Here is a 16390-nt window from a genome sequence, read left to right as displayed (position 1 = left end):
GCTAGGTTGGCAGGAGCAGGGACCGAGCAACGGGAGCTCACCCCATCGTGGTGATTCCAACCGCCGACCTTCTGATCAGCAAGTCCTAGGCTCTGTGGTTTAACCCACAGCACCACAGCAGAATATTAACAGGTAATGATTCCCCCATAGCTGCATTACAGTACCAGAAAAGGCTTGCCTGCCACACAACTGGCACAAGGCATTGTTCATTTAGTTCCTGTACCTCTCCTTTTATCCATAAGCTACTCCTGTTGGAAAAGCAGGACTCCGTTCAACAGGGAAGATTCAAAAATGCCTCGCATTCCTCCATCTGACTGCTTGGCAACAGTGTTAAGGGACCAAGCATTCTTAGACATGCAGAGCATCATGGGAAGGGCTCCCTCTACCATTGGGTTGATTGTGATGTCATGATTTGGGGTATAGTGAAAAAGCAGCAATTAAATCCGTTTAATTAGTGATTAAAATAAATTATTTGATTTATTAGCATTGTATTAACATTGTATTGTAATGTTATACAGTATAATAATTGTTTTCCCCCACTCCTCCTAGGGATGTTGAGAAATTGTTGTGGATTTTTGTTTCAACTTCACCAGCCTTGGGTATTAAGTACCTCAAGCTTGGAAGGCAAACCACATTTGTCAAAGGGGTCTTTGTGCTGACTATGCCACTATTTCACTGTTTACTATATTTCATTTCCAGGACCTCATCCTCCTCTGAAATTCTTCCCAGGTCCTTTTTTTACTCAAGACATAACATCAGAGATATGAAAAAATGGATCCTTATCTCAATCCTATTAGGAATCTGCTCTGCAATGCCGGTAACTAATACAATTTTGCCTCAAACTGTTGTCCGTCAAATTAAGGAGAACCTGTTTCATGCTTTGTTTTGTTACTAGTAGTATAGATTGTTATTTTGGAGACTTGACATGCACAATGCTTTCCAGAGTAGATGATCCTCTGGTTTTTTTCTCATGTTGGAGGGAAATATAACATCATAAATATCAAGATGGCTTCCAAGGCATTTTACAAATGGTTTGAATTTAATATGACAAAGGCCCAGTGTTGCTACATCTCTGCTGAGACTGGGAGCAGATTATGGGCTTGATGGCTTGCTCCTCACACAACCTCTTTGCCTATCCAGAGAAATTTCCCCCCTTCCTTTCTTCTCCCAACATTAACTTTAATTTTGCTTCAGATGAGCAGCAGCAGAAGCCATGGGCAATGCAAACCAGGGCTGAAAACTATTGTTTGCAAGTCTTACAACATTAAACAGACATGGCTTCCTCCAAAAACTCACGGGAAATGTAGTTTGTTAAGGGTGCTAAGAGTTCTTCGGAGATCCCTATTCCCCTCACAGAGCAACAATTTCCATAGCTCTCTGGGGAAATGGGTTGACTGTTAAACCACTCTGGGAACTGTAAGTTCATATGGGAAATACCGTATTTTTTGCACCATAACACTCACTTTTTTCCTCCTAGAAAGTAAGGGGAAATGTCTGTGCGTGTTATGGAGGGAATGCCTACGGATGGCGGGGGGATCTGCTGCAGTCATGAGCAGAGGATCCATGGTTCCCCTTCCTTCCCTCCTCCGTGTCTCGCTTTGAAACAGCAAAGCGGGAGAAGAGCCACTGAGTGGGAAGGAGAGAGGGACAGAGAGCCTGCTTCTTTAAAGGAGCAAAGTGGGAGAGGAGAGGAGCCTTCTCCCCTTAAACCCCTCTTCTGCATTATTAGCAGCATCCTTCTCCACACACCCCAGGCATGCTCCTTGTCCCTTGAGTGCTTTTCCTTCCCTCCCCACTTAAAACGTGGTTACAAAGCACGGATCCACGTGGATCCTCAGGATTTTTGCACTGGGTCACCCCAAATTCACCATCAGATCACATAGCATGTCCATGGCTACATCTTGCACCAAAAAAATCACGCACCCACTGTTGTCTGGGGCTGCAGTGGTGCAAAAATGTGGTTACAAAGCATGGATCCACATGGATCCTCAGGATTTTTGCATTGGGCTACTCCAAACTCACTGTCAGATCACATGTCTGTGGCCACAGCATGAACCACAAAAATCATACATCCACTGTTTCGTATAGAATATTTTTTCTTGTTTTCCTCCTCTAAAAACTACATGTGTGTTATGGTCGGGTGCGTGTTATAGAGCGAAAAATACGGTAGGTATGTCCTAAAAACTCTCAACATCTTTAACAAGCTACAATTTCCAGAATTCTTTGAGGGGGAGCCATTATTGTTTAAAGAGGTATGATGATGCTTTAAATGTACAGTGCAGGTGCAGCCTAGGTGATGAGGAGTCCCATTACTTTAATCAGGACTATGTCATGCCTAACCTAGCTTGGATTGGGTCCATTCGTTTTTGTGTCAACAATGTGTGGTTGCACAAAGCTGAATCTGTGGCCATTTTTAGACACCTAAGCCTCAGTACAATATAAATTCCATGCAAAAGAGCAAGTCAGCAATGGCAAACTTGCTTCTCCCCTTTCTGAATACAGGTGATTAGCACCTTCCCAAATGTAAGTGTTGCAAAAGGGGGGGGGAGAGATTCAAGAGATATTTTGTTTGTCCGCAGATGCTTCTTCAACATGCTGGGATACCTGGAAGGGGTGGTATAAGCCTTGAGGTATATTTTACCCCCCACCAGCAGTTGCAAGTACAGTGGAACCTCAGGTTACATACGCTTCAGGTTACATATGCTTCAAGTTGCAGACTCCGCTAACCCAGAAATATTACCTCGGGTTAAGAACTTTGCTTTAGGATGAGAACAGAAATCACGCAGCGTTGGCGAGACAGCTTCAGGTGTTCAGGTGGTGCTTCAGGTTAAGAACAGTTTCAGGTTAAGAACGGACCTCCGGAACGAATTAAGTAGGTAACCAGAGGTACCACTGTATCTCTAAAATATCCAGAAGTCATTATGATAACCTTCAAGGAGAGCCGGTCCAATTAGCATCTTAAAATAAGCTTTTCTGAATGATGGTGTTTGCTGTTTTAAATCATTAATGCAGTAATGAATAATTAGCCAGGGCTGCAGTGCTACAGCTGGTGAAAGGCTAGCTGAATTGTCTTAGGAAGCTGTAAATGCCATCCTCCAGCAGAGAGGGAGATCTACAGACAGGCCTTGGCACAGAGAGCCCTGCAAGTGCAGATGTTCCACTAGCAGTGGGGGTGGGCAAACCAAGGCATTCTGGGGGCACATCAGGGCAGCCATGGATCATGGGGCAAACACTCCCTCATGCCCCTGGCACACCCACAGAATGATCCAGAACCAAAGGCAGCTTTAGCGGTGCCATCAATGTTTTAGCTCTCTCCAGTATATTTTCCGTGATGCTTAAGTAAAGGGGTAAAGGGGACCCCTGACCATTAGGTCCAGTCGTGTCCGACTCTGGGGTTGTGGCGCTCATCTCGCTTTATTGGCCGAGGGAGCCAGCGTACAGCTTCCGGGTCAAATGGCCAGCATGACTAAGCCGCTTCTGGCGAACCAGAACAGCACACGGAAACGTGCTTTCGAACTGCTAGGTTGGCAGGAGCAGGGACCGAGCAATGGGAGCTCACCCCGTTGCGGGGATTCGAACTGCCGACCTTCGGATCGGCAAGTCCTAGGCTCTGTGGTTTAACCCACAGCGCCACCCACGTCCGTGATGCTTAGGAACAACTAAATTCTGTTGCATATGGGCTTTTATAACTAATTCATCACCCAGGACTGTACCTGTCATTATTTACTCTCTCTATCACCTGCAACACACAATGGTTACAAGAGTTAATCTCAACATCACCTAAGAACTGACATGCAGCACACACCTGCTGGGCTGCTGATAAGCACAATCTGCTAGTGAAGGTTGGTGCACTAGGGCAAATGTGGCAGTCCCCCAACAACCTTGGTGTGCCCTCTGTCAGTCCCTGCTTGCCTGCCTTCTTACAGACATCCAGTCCAGGGGGTGGCACTAGCTGCGCGCTTCTCTCCCCGCCCCCCCCCTCCACCATCTCAGCATTGTCTTTGCAGATGTCAGCAGGGAAAAGGATGGGGACCAAAGTAGAATTAGTTATCTCTGCCTGTCATGTATTCTCTGGACCATTTGATAGATGAGAAGGATGAATTTTATGTATACAGTGGTGCCTTGGAAGTCGAACAGAATCTGTTCCGGAAGTCCGTTTGACTTCCAAAATGTTCAGAAACCCATTGGCTTCCAGTTGGCTGCAGGGAGCCCTGCAAGTCACGTCAGACGTTTGGGTTCCAAAGAACGTTTGGAAACCAGAGCGCTCACTTCCAGGTTTGTGGCATTCGGGAGCCAAAATGTTTGACTCACAAAGCGTTCATTAACCAAGGTATGAATGTACTCTGTATTAAAAGCTAAATATCAATTACCTTTAAATGCTCGATGGCAATATCTTCAGAAAAAGCATTTGTCCATTTACAGACCAACAGCTTTTACAACCTCAGAGACCCCAGAGATATTAAAACAGCTGATTAATTCTTATGTAACAAGGAAAAAACCCCTATTACCTTATAGAAATGTTTATTAGCAGCAAACAAGTTCAATGCACATATATTAAGGGAGGATCAGAATAAAGAATTTGAAATCTCGATCTCAGCCAAGCAGTGGGAAACTGTGTTAAGCTCTGTAACAGGGTTTCCCAAACTTGGACCTCCAGCTGTTTTTGGACTACAACTCCCATCATCCCTAGCTTGCAGGAGCAGAGGTCAGGGATGGTGGGAATTGTAGTCCAAAAACAGCTGGAGGTCCAAGTTTGGGAAACCCTGTTCTATAACAAGGGTGGCTCTGGACCTTAAACAAAGACTCGTACAACCTGCAAAGAAGAAAATTTGACACATTTTCACCACCCCTTTCCTCTCCTGGACGCTAATGCTTCGGGCCACCCCATGAAACTGTCCAGTAGGAGATTCTGAACAGATAAAAGACAAGTGCTTCTGTGCACAATGCATAAGCAACATGTGGGAATTGCTGCCACAATGGCCATTAGTTTGAATGGCTTTCAAAGAGGAACAGACCATTTTAATACAGGATTGGTCTGCCAAGGGTTACTAGCTGTGATAGCAACCTCCACTTTCAGAGGCAATGTATTTCTGAATACCATTTGCTGGGCACAAAAAGTTGAGAAGGGCTATGGTTTCATGCTGCGTTTGAGGGCTTCCCAAGAGAATCTGGCTGGCTGCATTTGGAGACAGGATGTTGGCCTAGACTAGATGTGTGTGATCTGGATGTGATCCCGCAAGGTTCTTTTTATGTTGATCTGACACAGGTATTCTACAATATCAGGGAGTTCTTCCACAATAAGAAGGCATTCTGCACGTGCTTAGAAGTGTTATTACTTGTGTTTGAGGCACTATCTCTGGCATCAAAAGATAAGGACCTTGAGTTAAATTCCAATTCTGCACACCAGAAATGGGGGGGGGGGGGCAATAAGAAGGAGCAGAATATTGCGAAGATAAAATGGTTGGTATTAATGTTGTGGGTTTTTCATTTCTTTTCAGCTGATGAGACAATTGGCGGGACCAAACGTGGCAGGTGTACTCCCGCAGGTAACTGCAGCTAACTACAGATACCCTCTTTGAAAAATTCTCTTTCTAAGTGAATGTAACTGCAATAGAAAATACATCATGCAATTCTAGAATATTTTCCTATATGACAAACTACCCAAAAAATCTATTGTTCCTTTGGCAATAGAAATCCAATTGTAATATCCTGCTTGCTCAGCAGATGTCTGCTTGCATCTCCAAAAAGTTATCCGGAGGGTTTGGGGATGCCTCTAGAGTAGATTTTCGGGGGGCCCAAATCTCCATAGGGGAAGGAGATGAAGGAGAATTCCCATCCTATCTGCTGGCATGATGTTGGATCTTGTCTTAATATTCAACAACTGATGATTTCCTTCTATCGGTCCACGATAGAAAGTGTTCTCTCATACTGTATTACGGTGTGGTATGCTGGTTTGACAGCCCTGGACAGAAAGTCCCTACAGAGGGTGGTGAAGACAGCACATGATAATATGGGCTGTCCCCTGAGTCCATTAGATGTCATCGCAGGAGACCGTTGCCTCAGAAGAGCGAGGAATATTCTCAGGGATGACTCACACCCTGGCCAGCACCTTTTTAATCTTCTGCCCTCAGGCAGGAGATATAGAAGCATGATAAGCCACAGCAACAGGTTGACGAACAGTTTCTACCTGTGGGTCATGAGGCTGCTGAATGGAAGACAGCAACAGTGCAGCTTATGTCCGGGGTTGGTGGTCATACAACAGCACACAGAGTATAACAAGGACTGAGAGATTGTGGGAGGGAGGGAGGCTCGTTTAATCTCACTGTAAACAAGTGGTACAGTGACAATAAAGTATTTCTATATTTCTATAACAATCACATAGTGTTCAACATGCGCACAGCCTGTGTACCCAGATAGTTGCACTGTATACTTTGTTCAACAAGTGTGCGGTCTATGTATCTCTGTATACAATAGCTGAGCTGTACAGATGCATGAATTGCACTGCTTCACACAAATACTTGTGCATATGTAGAGACAACTTGGGCCTGTAGGCTGTGCAATGTGTGATCAACCCTCAAGCAGTTTAAAAGTCAATTAAAAGAGACAAAGGAAAGATACATTCTGGCTCAAGTTGGCCATGACCAAGGCTGCAATCCAATCTGCAATTATTTTATTTTATTTTATGTTTTGTGTGACATACAGCTTTGTAAACATAGAAAGGATTTGTCTGTTCTACATTGAGAGGAATGGAATCTACTGTGTTACCCTTTACATATCTTCTCAGAAGTGAATCCCACTGAATTCATATAGGACTGCAGTCTTAGCCTGGGCTATCTTTGTTCCATTGGTTTATTGGATATACAGCCTATTTTAATGCATGTTTACTCAAGACTAAGTATGCTTACTAGATACAGATAGGTAGCCGTGTTGGTCTGCCATAGTCAAAACAAAACAAAAATCCTTCCAGTAGCACCTTAAAGACCAACTAAGTTAGTTCTTGGTATGAGCTTTCGTGTGCATGCACACTTCTTCAGATACTTCTGCCCTCTGATGCACTGTCAGTGTACTGATGCACACTTCTTCAGATATTCAGATTCTTCAGGTATCTGAAGAAGTGTGCATGCACACGAAAGCTCATACCAAGAACTAACTTAGTTGGTCTTTAAGGTGCTACTGGAAGGAATTTTTTTTGTTTTGACTATGCTTACTAGAGAATAAGTATTTACTTCCAAGCACACTTGCCTAGGATTGCAGCTACGTATGGTCAAACTAACTTTATCTAGAGGACTATGGATAAAAAGTGCAGAGCTTTTTATTTCAGAAGGCATTTGGAGGTCTTAGAGTTTAATGCTGTACTTTTGAAAAATCCTGTTGTGCTCTTGTAAGAAAGGCTTTATGTTTTATTCATTGATATGGGTTTATGTTGTCTGTATTTCTTTACTAATTTGTAAACTAACTTGAGGGTTCCTTGGGTACCCAAAGGCGGAATAATTGTAAATACTTCTTTGTTCCACCTTCCTCTTCTGCCTCTATCTCTCTGTAATGAAATATATGGCTGTATTATCGAGCAGAAAAGAACTGGGTATGTCAACATAACAGAAATCAATAAGAAAACCCATTACCAACTATTTATGATGCCACATTCTAACGTGAGTTTTTAAGAATGCTAAAATGTGAATAGCAGCTGCAGAATATCTGCATTGATTTTTGCCATTTCTTTAGTATGCTCAGCCTTATAGATATGCAGATCCGTTTAATACAATGTGGATACACAACTTTCTTCCGCCACATTCATCTTACTATTGGTTAAGAGGAAGACCTCAGCAACATGAAACTCAACAGGTAAGCTGCTTGTGCTACAGTAATTTTGGGAACTGTACTCAGTATAATGAGGATTAAAAATAAGGTGCTTCCAGGCCTTTAGAATTTTGCGAGAGAGATTCAATCACTTACTGGGACTTTAGGTTTGCCCAATTAAAGTGGACTAAAGCCTGAGTTCAACAAATCCTTTTTTTAAAAACACCCAAAAACCCCTTGAGCTTTTTGTGGTTTGGAAAGCAATGGGGGAATGCATTGAAAAGTGTGAGGAGAATGAAATATTAATAGGAAGATGTGCAAAACAGCCTGCAAACAAATCAGGATGGATGGAGGATAAATGTTCATTGTCAAATAAAATATCGGAATGAATACTCAAGTCATAGTCTATTTTGGGCAAAAAGATCAGGATGAATGCTGAATAAACAAGGCATCTGGATGTGATGCAATCGCTTTCATATCTCTTAAATGATGACAGCCAAACTATTCCCCAAGATATTTGCTAGGAAGAATGGCAATTTTCTGTTTGCTGTCAGGGCACAGTTTATAGGGAGAAAGCCCTCTTGGAACACATAAGGAATGATTAAGGATTGTGCTTTATAGGCATTTAAAGAGATCATCTTTATTTCAGTACAACTCAGTCATTAGCATCTTTTGCTAATTATTTGGCATCTTGAATACTAATGAAAAAACGTGAGATTTTGCAGGCAAGAGCCTAATACATTAGATACTTTTTAAAAAGGCATGCACTGCCTTTGGTATCATGGACATAACTTCTTAATGACTGTACCCTTTTCCTTCTGGCTATTTGTCCTCCCACGCTCCTCTCTACAGTATGAAATCAGCATGCCTGTACACCCTCCTCCACTACCATCTCAGCAGACACCCATTCTGCTTCAGCAGCCTGAACTGCAAGAGCAACCTTTCTTCCAGCTCATAAATCTCATTCCTACAAGGCAAGTCCAACTCCAGCAGTACGATATGCAGCCACCATTCCAGCAGAAGCCATTTCTGCTGCCGGAGGGAAACCAGCCAGTTGTCCAACAGCAGCCATCAGAGAGACAACCTCAGCAGGTCAGTTTTATAAACAGGTGACATCTAAGTCCCAAAACCACCAGTACAGGTTTCAGGGACTCCAGTGCTTGCAAACTGAGCTCCACCCACCCCCAAATGATAGGTTCATTTTCCTACCAAAGGCCAGTTTCTGAATTTTTGGAAGATTTTTCTTCCATAGAATTTCAAATTTCCATCCAAAACACTGCTGTAAAAGCATCCAGCCTCAACTGCAAGTTAGGATTAAGGCCTGTCTTTGCTTTTCTTATTCACTTTGTGTCTCCTAGTCTTATGTCTCTAAATGTTTTCTTGATAGATACAGTTACCCGCTATACAAGAATACTCAGGGACATTAGGTCAGGCAGTCAGTATAGAATTTTATTTCATATCGCCTTGAAAAATTAGCATTGAACTCTATGCACAAATAGGCAGCGCCCATAGTTTTTTGATACTTTTCTTGGGTATGTATTATTGTACCTATTCTCTATATATATTAGTTTTTGCCTTGCATTGCATTTCACTGGATGTTTCTATGCTCCTTTCTCTTGCAAAGCTCTTGGAACCCCACAAGATGCGGCCAAACAGCCACAGGAAAGATCTGTATGTTGATTCTCAAAACAGTCATGCAGACAGCACACTGATTCCCATAGCTGAACTCTCTTAACATGCAACCCCAGTGGCGCAGTTAGGTGCTTTCAGGCTCAGAACTTTGTGGTATTACAGTGGTAGTACCTTGGGTGAATAACTTAATTCGTTCTGGAGGTCCGTTCTTAACCTGAAACTGTTCTTAACCTGAGGTACCACTTTAGCTAATGGGGCCTCCCACTGCTACTGTGCCGCCGTCGCACAATTTCTGTTCTCATCCTGAAGCAAAGTTCTTAACCCAAGGTACTACTTCTGGGTTAGCGTAGTCTGTAACCTGAAGCGTCTGTAACCCAAGGTACCACTGTACAGGGAAGGTGTGAGGCAGTAATACATATTACTTTGATCATTCCGAAATGTGGTCAGTCAGTTTTTCTGTTAGGGGTGGAAGGAGCTGTCAATTTCAATTCTCTCGGTTTCTCATTTTTCTTAAATTTAGTTCTTCACATTTCTGCAATTCTTAAAAAAAAAACCCTCAGCATTTTAATTTGAATTTCTCATAATAAACATATTTTTTCATGCAATTTTGTCTCAAGCATACATTTTTAAAAGCAATTACCTATAATATAAGGCATTTTAACGTTACCGGTATTTTCATTGACATATTAGCTTTTACACACACTGTCCCCTAATATATTAATTTTTTTAAATGTTGGAGAACTGCATTGCAAAATTTGGATAAGTGTCAATTTTGAAAGATCCATGTGTTTCATTTCTAACATTGCAAATTTGATGCAGTCACCTTTAAACTGAACCAGACTTCTCATCCATCCATATTTGTGGGTTGGTGGGGGGAAGGGCTCCTGCTCATTCTCCTGAGTTTGGCCCTGGACTTATGACCCAAAGTCCAACCTTGAGTGCATCAAGTAAGTATCTTGCACAGGTTTAAGAATGAGCTTATGTCCAAAGTGACTTTTCTGAGAAGTTAAGCTATGCAAGAACTCTGTTTATATGGGTGCTTTCTGCACTATCCATCATGAAGCAAAGCAGTGCATGGTAACACAGAGATCTAAAGCAAAGGCAGCCATCAAGTGTCTTCCTTTCAGCCTTGCTACCCCACATGCACACCCCACATTGACCTCACAGACAAGTCTGGGCAGGGCAGTAAAGGACTAGGCCAGGCATTTCCAAACTCAGCCCTCCAGATGTTTGGGGACTACAACTCCCATCATCCCTAGCTAACAGGACCAGTGGTCAGGGATGATGGGAACTGTAGTCCCGAAACATCTGGAGGGCGAGTTTGGAGGTGCCTGGACTAGGCAATACAGGGGGTGGGAATCCCACTTAATCATTCTTACTAGTAGGATTTATTGATCTGTCTGGAGAAAAGCCATCAGTACAGTGAATCACGTAAAATTATTGCAGTACCTTAAACTCACCCAGAAGACTCTTCTTCCTTGGAGGTTTTAAAGCAGAGGTTGCATGGCCATCTGTAATGTATGATCTAGCTAAGATTCCTGCATTGCAGAGGTTTGGACTAAATGACCCTCAGGATTCTTTCCAACCCTACATTTCTATGATTCTATACTTGCTGCGAAGAAGTGATGACTTAAGTTGACAGTGTAGGTGCTAACTATAAGAGCAAGAACTGGGAACCTGTGGCTCTTCAGATGTAGTTGGTTTACAACTCCCATCATCCCTGACTATTGGCCATGTTGGCTAGACTGATGGGATTTGGAGTCCAGCAGCACCTGGAAACTCAAAGGTTCTCCATCCGTGTCTTAGGGCATTTTGGCAAGACTACCATTGAGAACAAGATGCTGACGGGCCTATGGTCTGATTCTAAGCTCTTCACTGTTTTGCATGAAACAACAAAGAGTACTGTTCCTGAAAGCAAAACTACTGCTAATTGGTTTTCTCCTTTGTCTAGATGCCACCCAGTTTGCATTACATGTCTTACATAGCCAACCAAGGAGTAAGTATGTTGCATTCATTTACAGGCAATGAAATCCTTATCATTATCATGTCAGGGAGACAACCAAAACATTAAAGGAATATCTGGGATGCGGTACATCTCTGTGTGCTCCACACACAGTATGAGAATGCTGGCAACACCAATATTGTTGTCACCCCAGTAGAAGCTGTGGCCAGCTAGCACCAGAACCAAAGGGCAAAGTGTATCTAAGTGCAGCACTTTTTCCTCACAGGAATGAATGGAGAAGGAATTCAGACATGCCACCTGAATGAGGGCAGAGCTTGCCCTTCCGCTACGGCCAATCCAAGTGCTCCCTTTCCTCCCCACCCAATGTTTTTCTTATCACAGCTTGATTACTTTGTCTCAAAAAGCTCAACAAGAGTACAGTGGTACCTCGCAAGACGAATGCCTCGCAAGACGAAAAACGCGCAAGACGAAAGAGTTTTCCGTTTTTTGAGTCATTCCGCAAAACGAATTTCCCTATGGACTTGCTTTGCAAGACAAAACGTCTTGCGAGTTCTTGCGAGTTTGTTTCCTTTTTCTTAAAGCCGCTAAGCCGTTAATAGCCGCTAAGCCGCTAAGCCGCTAATAGCCGTGCTTCGCAAGACGAAAAAACCGCAAGACAAAGAGACTCGCGGAACGGATTAATTTCGTCTTGCGAGGCACCACTGTATCTGAGAACTAACTTGCCACCCATCTACACATCTCAACCCATTCATCTGCATAGTCTCATCCTTTTCGTCAGTCACACTAAAATATGACAAACGGATAGAATCAAGGAAGTGATTTTTCTGTATGCTGCTTGCAAAAGAATAATTGCATTCTAATTTAGCTATTCAAATGTGTGTGTGTGTGTGAGAGAGAGGGGGGGGGGGAAGGAGGGAGGGAGGGAGCACACTTATGGGAATGATCATAAACCTACCCCTGGAAGCTACACATTGCAATTTTTTTTAATTTCAAAAGACAGGAAGAACTTTCAGTGAAGGAAAGCAAAACACTCCAGAGCTCATTAACTTGTTTATGATAGATACACTAATGTTTCAAAGAGAAGTAAATAATATAAGCAGCAATGTGGACTTTTAAACCATGTAGACAGAAATGTTTTATGAAGTACAATCAAATGGGTATAATATGCTTTAAAATGAAGGGTGTTTTCCCACCACTGTATGTGTATCGGCCTGGGATGATTTGGTTCTCATATGCTGTTTGCTTATATGTTCCTTAGGCAGCTCCTGCCAGACTAGGAATAGTAAGCTCAGAAGAAATGCCGGTGAGTCATGATAAGTTGAAATATGCCTCCTTAATTAATACATTAATTTACACTGTGAATAAATGAAAAAGCAAATTCTGTCTACAAAGATACCTTATGCCAGTTTTCCCTTACCTGGTGCCACCCAGGTCTTGATGGGCTCCAGCTCCCATCAGATATTGTCTACATGGCCATTGGTCAGTGACGTTGGGAGGTTTTTACCCTAAAACATCTGGGGGACAGCTGGTTGGGGGATGGCTGTCATGCTATAAACATTAAAAGCTAAGTATTATAATAGCTACTATTCAAGGGACTCTATGAATTGTAGTTATGGCATTCAGAGTTGCTAAGGAACATTTCTTAGTTACCTCACAAAAAAATTGACAGTACTTGGAGAGGTCATTACCCTCAAACTGATATAATGCTGATTACAGGATTGTAATGTCAGCACATCTCCGTAATTCTCCTACATGGCTAGATATGTATCACAGTACAGGTTCATCAATATTGAGTGATGTATACAGTTTACCACTGATGCTGGAAGAGAAATATTTGGGAGAAACAAATAAATAGTAGGGTTTCTTTTTCTTTTTTCTTTTTTAAGCCTGTCAGTGCCAAGGAGGGTTAAAAAAAAAAAGCTTGGCCTTCGATTAAGCAGCCACTCCCTTTTTGACACAAAACATTTCCCCTCAATTAAAGGAAACTACTCCAATCTGAAGGGATGCGGGTGGCGCTGTGGGTTAAACCACAGAGCCTAGGACTTGCCGATCAGAAGGTTGGCGGTTCAAATCCCTGTGATGGGGTGAGCTCCCGTTGCTTGGTCCCTGCTCCTGCCAACCTAGCAGTTCAAAAGCACCTCAAAGTGTAAGTAGATAAATAGGTACCGCCCCGGCAGGAAGGTAAACGGCATTTCCATGCGCTGCTCTGGTTCGCCAGAAGCGGCTTAGTCATGCTGGCCACATGACCCGGAAGCTGTACACCAGCTCCCTCGGCCAATAAAGCGAGATGAGCGCCGCAACCCCAGAGTCGGCCACGACTGGACCTAATGGTCAGGGGGCCCCTTTACCTTTTACTCCAATCTGAATCAGTAAGTGATCCCCAACACTAAAATCCTACATTAGACTCTAATTCACCAGGAAGTGAATGAGAATCAAGCCCAGAATGTTCCATTAAACACACACCTGGCATCAGAAATGCCAGCCCTATTTTTAATACTCCCTTCTCATTCCAAAACATCTAGAGCAAATGTTTTAGCACTGAAGTCACAGCCCCAGCTAGTAACAGACCATGATGTGGAGCAGGAAAACATGCATTGGTTCAGTTTGCTCGACACCTCTCTCCTCCCCTGGCACAAGCAGCAGCAACAAACCATGCTCCCTGGTTTAGCCTTTCATCTGAACCAGGGACTGTTCTCTTGTTTCACTCCAGCCACAGTTGGTAAGCCCAAGAACAAACAAAAGGGAGCAAAGGAAGGGGGAGAAAACCACAGGGTTCAGTTTGGGTGTAACACTAAGCCAGGGGTTGTGCAAAGCAAGGAGTGAAGTGAGAGTCCTCTGCACATTCACAGCTATATTAACTATAGCTTACCGTAATGTGAAAATACTGCTGCCATTGTGGATATTGGAAGAGCTCTGCTAAGTGCTACTGGGATGTGCAAGGGCAGAGATTTAAGACATGGTTTTCATTTCATGGACATGTAGCACTGCTTCCGGGAGACCACCCTTCCTCCTAGTATTACTGGGAGGTTGACACCAGTGGTACAAATGGAAATACCAGTGCAAATGGTTAGAGCATGGTGCTGATAATGCCAAGGCTGAAAGTTTGATCCCCATATGGGAAAGCTACATATTCCTGCATTACATTCCTGCATTACAGGGCATTGGACTAGATCAGGGGTCTGCAACCTTTAAGACAAAAAGAGCCACTTGGACCGAAGAAAAAAAAACTGGGAGCCGCAAAACCATTGCGACATTTAAAACAGTGGGGAGTGTCAGGGCACACAATGCGCCTCCTCCCCTCGCTAGTATCCGCCCCAGAGCCGCGGCAAAGGTGTAAAAGAGCCACATGCGGCTCCGGAGCCGCGGGTTGCTGACCCCTGGACTAGACGATCCTCAGGGTCCCTTCAAACTCTACAATTCTATGAAATATCTTAGTTGAGATTTAACTTTGGCAAAATCCACATTTGTTTTTCATAGCAGGGTAAAACTTAGCAATGGGAATTTATGGCAGTCGTGGTAATGGGACCCTCTGCAATTTTTTCTCTCTCAGGGTGGTGGATTTGGCGCACCAGCCTATCGTGCACCGGGCCCAAACCTGTTTGCCATGGATGCTAGATATGGAAACATGCAACCGAACCTCGGTGGGCCAGGTGATTACACTGTGGAAGACGACCAGCTTGGAATAACAGAGCAGCCTGAAGTTCAAGGAGGAGCCAACGCAGGAGCTAACCCTTCAGGCAAGGGGAGCAACATCATCCCCCTAGACGGCAGCCAGGGTGGTGCCTTGCCCAATGCCAACAGCAACCTGCTAAACCCCGCGGCCCAGAGCAAAGGACCAGCAGGTGGACCCCAGGCCACAGCAGCCCCTCCGGCAGCTGAAGGGCTCCCTGACAGCTTCATGCCTTTTAACGCTGACGCTGCCATGCCTTTGGAACCCACCATGTTCCCCGACACCGTATCCACAGCCAATGCAGGAAATGAAGCTGGCTACCCACAAGTAGGTCAAGATATGTGGCATTTCCAAGAGCCTTGAGTGCCCTTAAGGAACGCATGCCCACTTCTGCTCTCCAGGTATTTCCTGTGCTTGATGCCTTGGCTTAGGAGGACTATTAATCTTCTGCACAATGAGCACCAAAGCATTAAATGTGCTAATCAATGTATGCAGCTTGTGGCAGTGATGGCGTAATTTCCCACCTCCCCCACCCCATGTCTTACATTTCACGTCTGGAAAAGCAACGGAGGTGCCAGATGATTAATGGCTAAAAAATGAATTCTGTTTCTGCTGGCAACCGCGGAGGTTCCCTTCCCTTTTGTTTATGCCACTTTAGCTTTCATATGCTTTAAGCCCTCGCCTGATTGATATTTTAAAGAATGATTATTATTTATGAAACCTTTGGCATTAGAAACCAGAAATGCACTCAAGATTTATAAGCAGTTGCGTGTTAATCTGGAGCTTACGGTTGGTGTGTGTCTCTGATTCTGATTAGAAGGCTCACTGTGTTGCATTGATTTATGTAGGCAGCATGTAATAAACTTTTATTTAGCCATATTAATGCTTATTGCGGCTTGCTTTTCTTAAAATGTCGAGTAAATGACAGCGCAGTTATGCAAAAGCTGTTCGCAAACATAAACAATTCTTAACCCTCAGTTGGGTCACCTTTTCCTTCCCAGATACTTTGCCTACTGCACATTACACACAGAACTTTCAGGGAACCAGATTTAATTTTGGGGAAACCAAAGTCCCCCATTCATACTCTTCCCTGAGTCACTTGATGGGTCATGTCCCTAATCCCCAGGGGCAGTCATCTTGTTTTGCTGCCTATTGAAGAATGGGAAAGTGCTGTCCCTGCCTGCAGCTGAAGTCTCATTTACCAGGGAGTAGCTTCTGGTGAAATCTCTGTGGAAGCCAGCCAAAAATCTCTCTGTGCCCCCCCCCCCAGCAGTGGTAGGGTGAGGCTACCTACAGAGGCACCATACCATGGGATTCTACTGCCCAAG

General features: G+C 43.8%; 1 protein-coding gene across 1 annotated transcript; it reads left to right on the top strand.

Moving 5' to 3' along the window:
• The first annotated feature begins 703 nt into the window (after positions 1-703).
• AMBN (ameloblastin) lies at positions 704-15941 on the top strand. The gene is made up of 8 exons (XM_077921523.1): positions 704-817; positions 2580-2630; positions 5499-5546; positions 7723-7842; positions 8650-8889; positions 11381-11425; positions 12651-12695; positions 14943-15941. Exons 1-8 carry the CDS (start codon positions 764-766, stop codon positions 15423-15425), a joined length of 1086 nt encoding a protein of 361 aa, XP_077777649.1. The 5' UTR covers positions 704-763; the 3' UTR covers positions 15426-15941.
• Positions 15942-16390: the final 449 nt, after the last annotated feature.

The sequence above is a fragment of the Podarcis muralis genome, chromosome 17, assembly GCF_964188315.1.
Source record: "Podarcis muralis chromosome 17, rPodMur119.hap1.1, whole genome shotgun sequence".
NCBI classification, from domain to species: domain Eukaryota; kingdom Metazoa; phylum Chordata; class Lepidosauria; order Squamata; family Lacertidae; genus Podarcis; species Podarcis muralis.
This window is presented reverse-complemented; position numbering and strand designations above follow the sequence as displayed.

Bases quoted from the DNA above. Each gene is read 5' to 3' on its own strand.
- AMBN (XM_077921523.1), top strand. From the start codon at position 764: ATGAAAAAATGGATCCTTATCTCAATCCTATTAGGAATCTGCTCTGCA. The intron at 5,547-7,722 runs GTAACTGCAGCT...CCATTTCTTTAG, and splicing joins TGGCAGGTGTACTCCCGCAG to TATGCTCAGCCTTATAGATA. The intron at 12,696-14,942 runs GTGAGTCATGAT...TTTCTCTCTCAG, and splicing joins TAAGCTCAGAAGAAATGCCG to GGTGGTGGATTTGGCGCACC.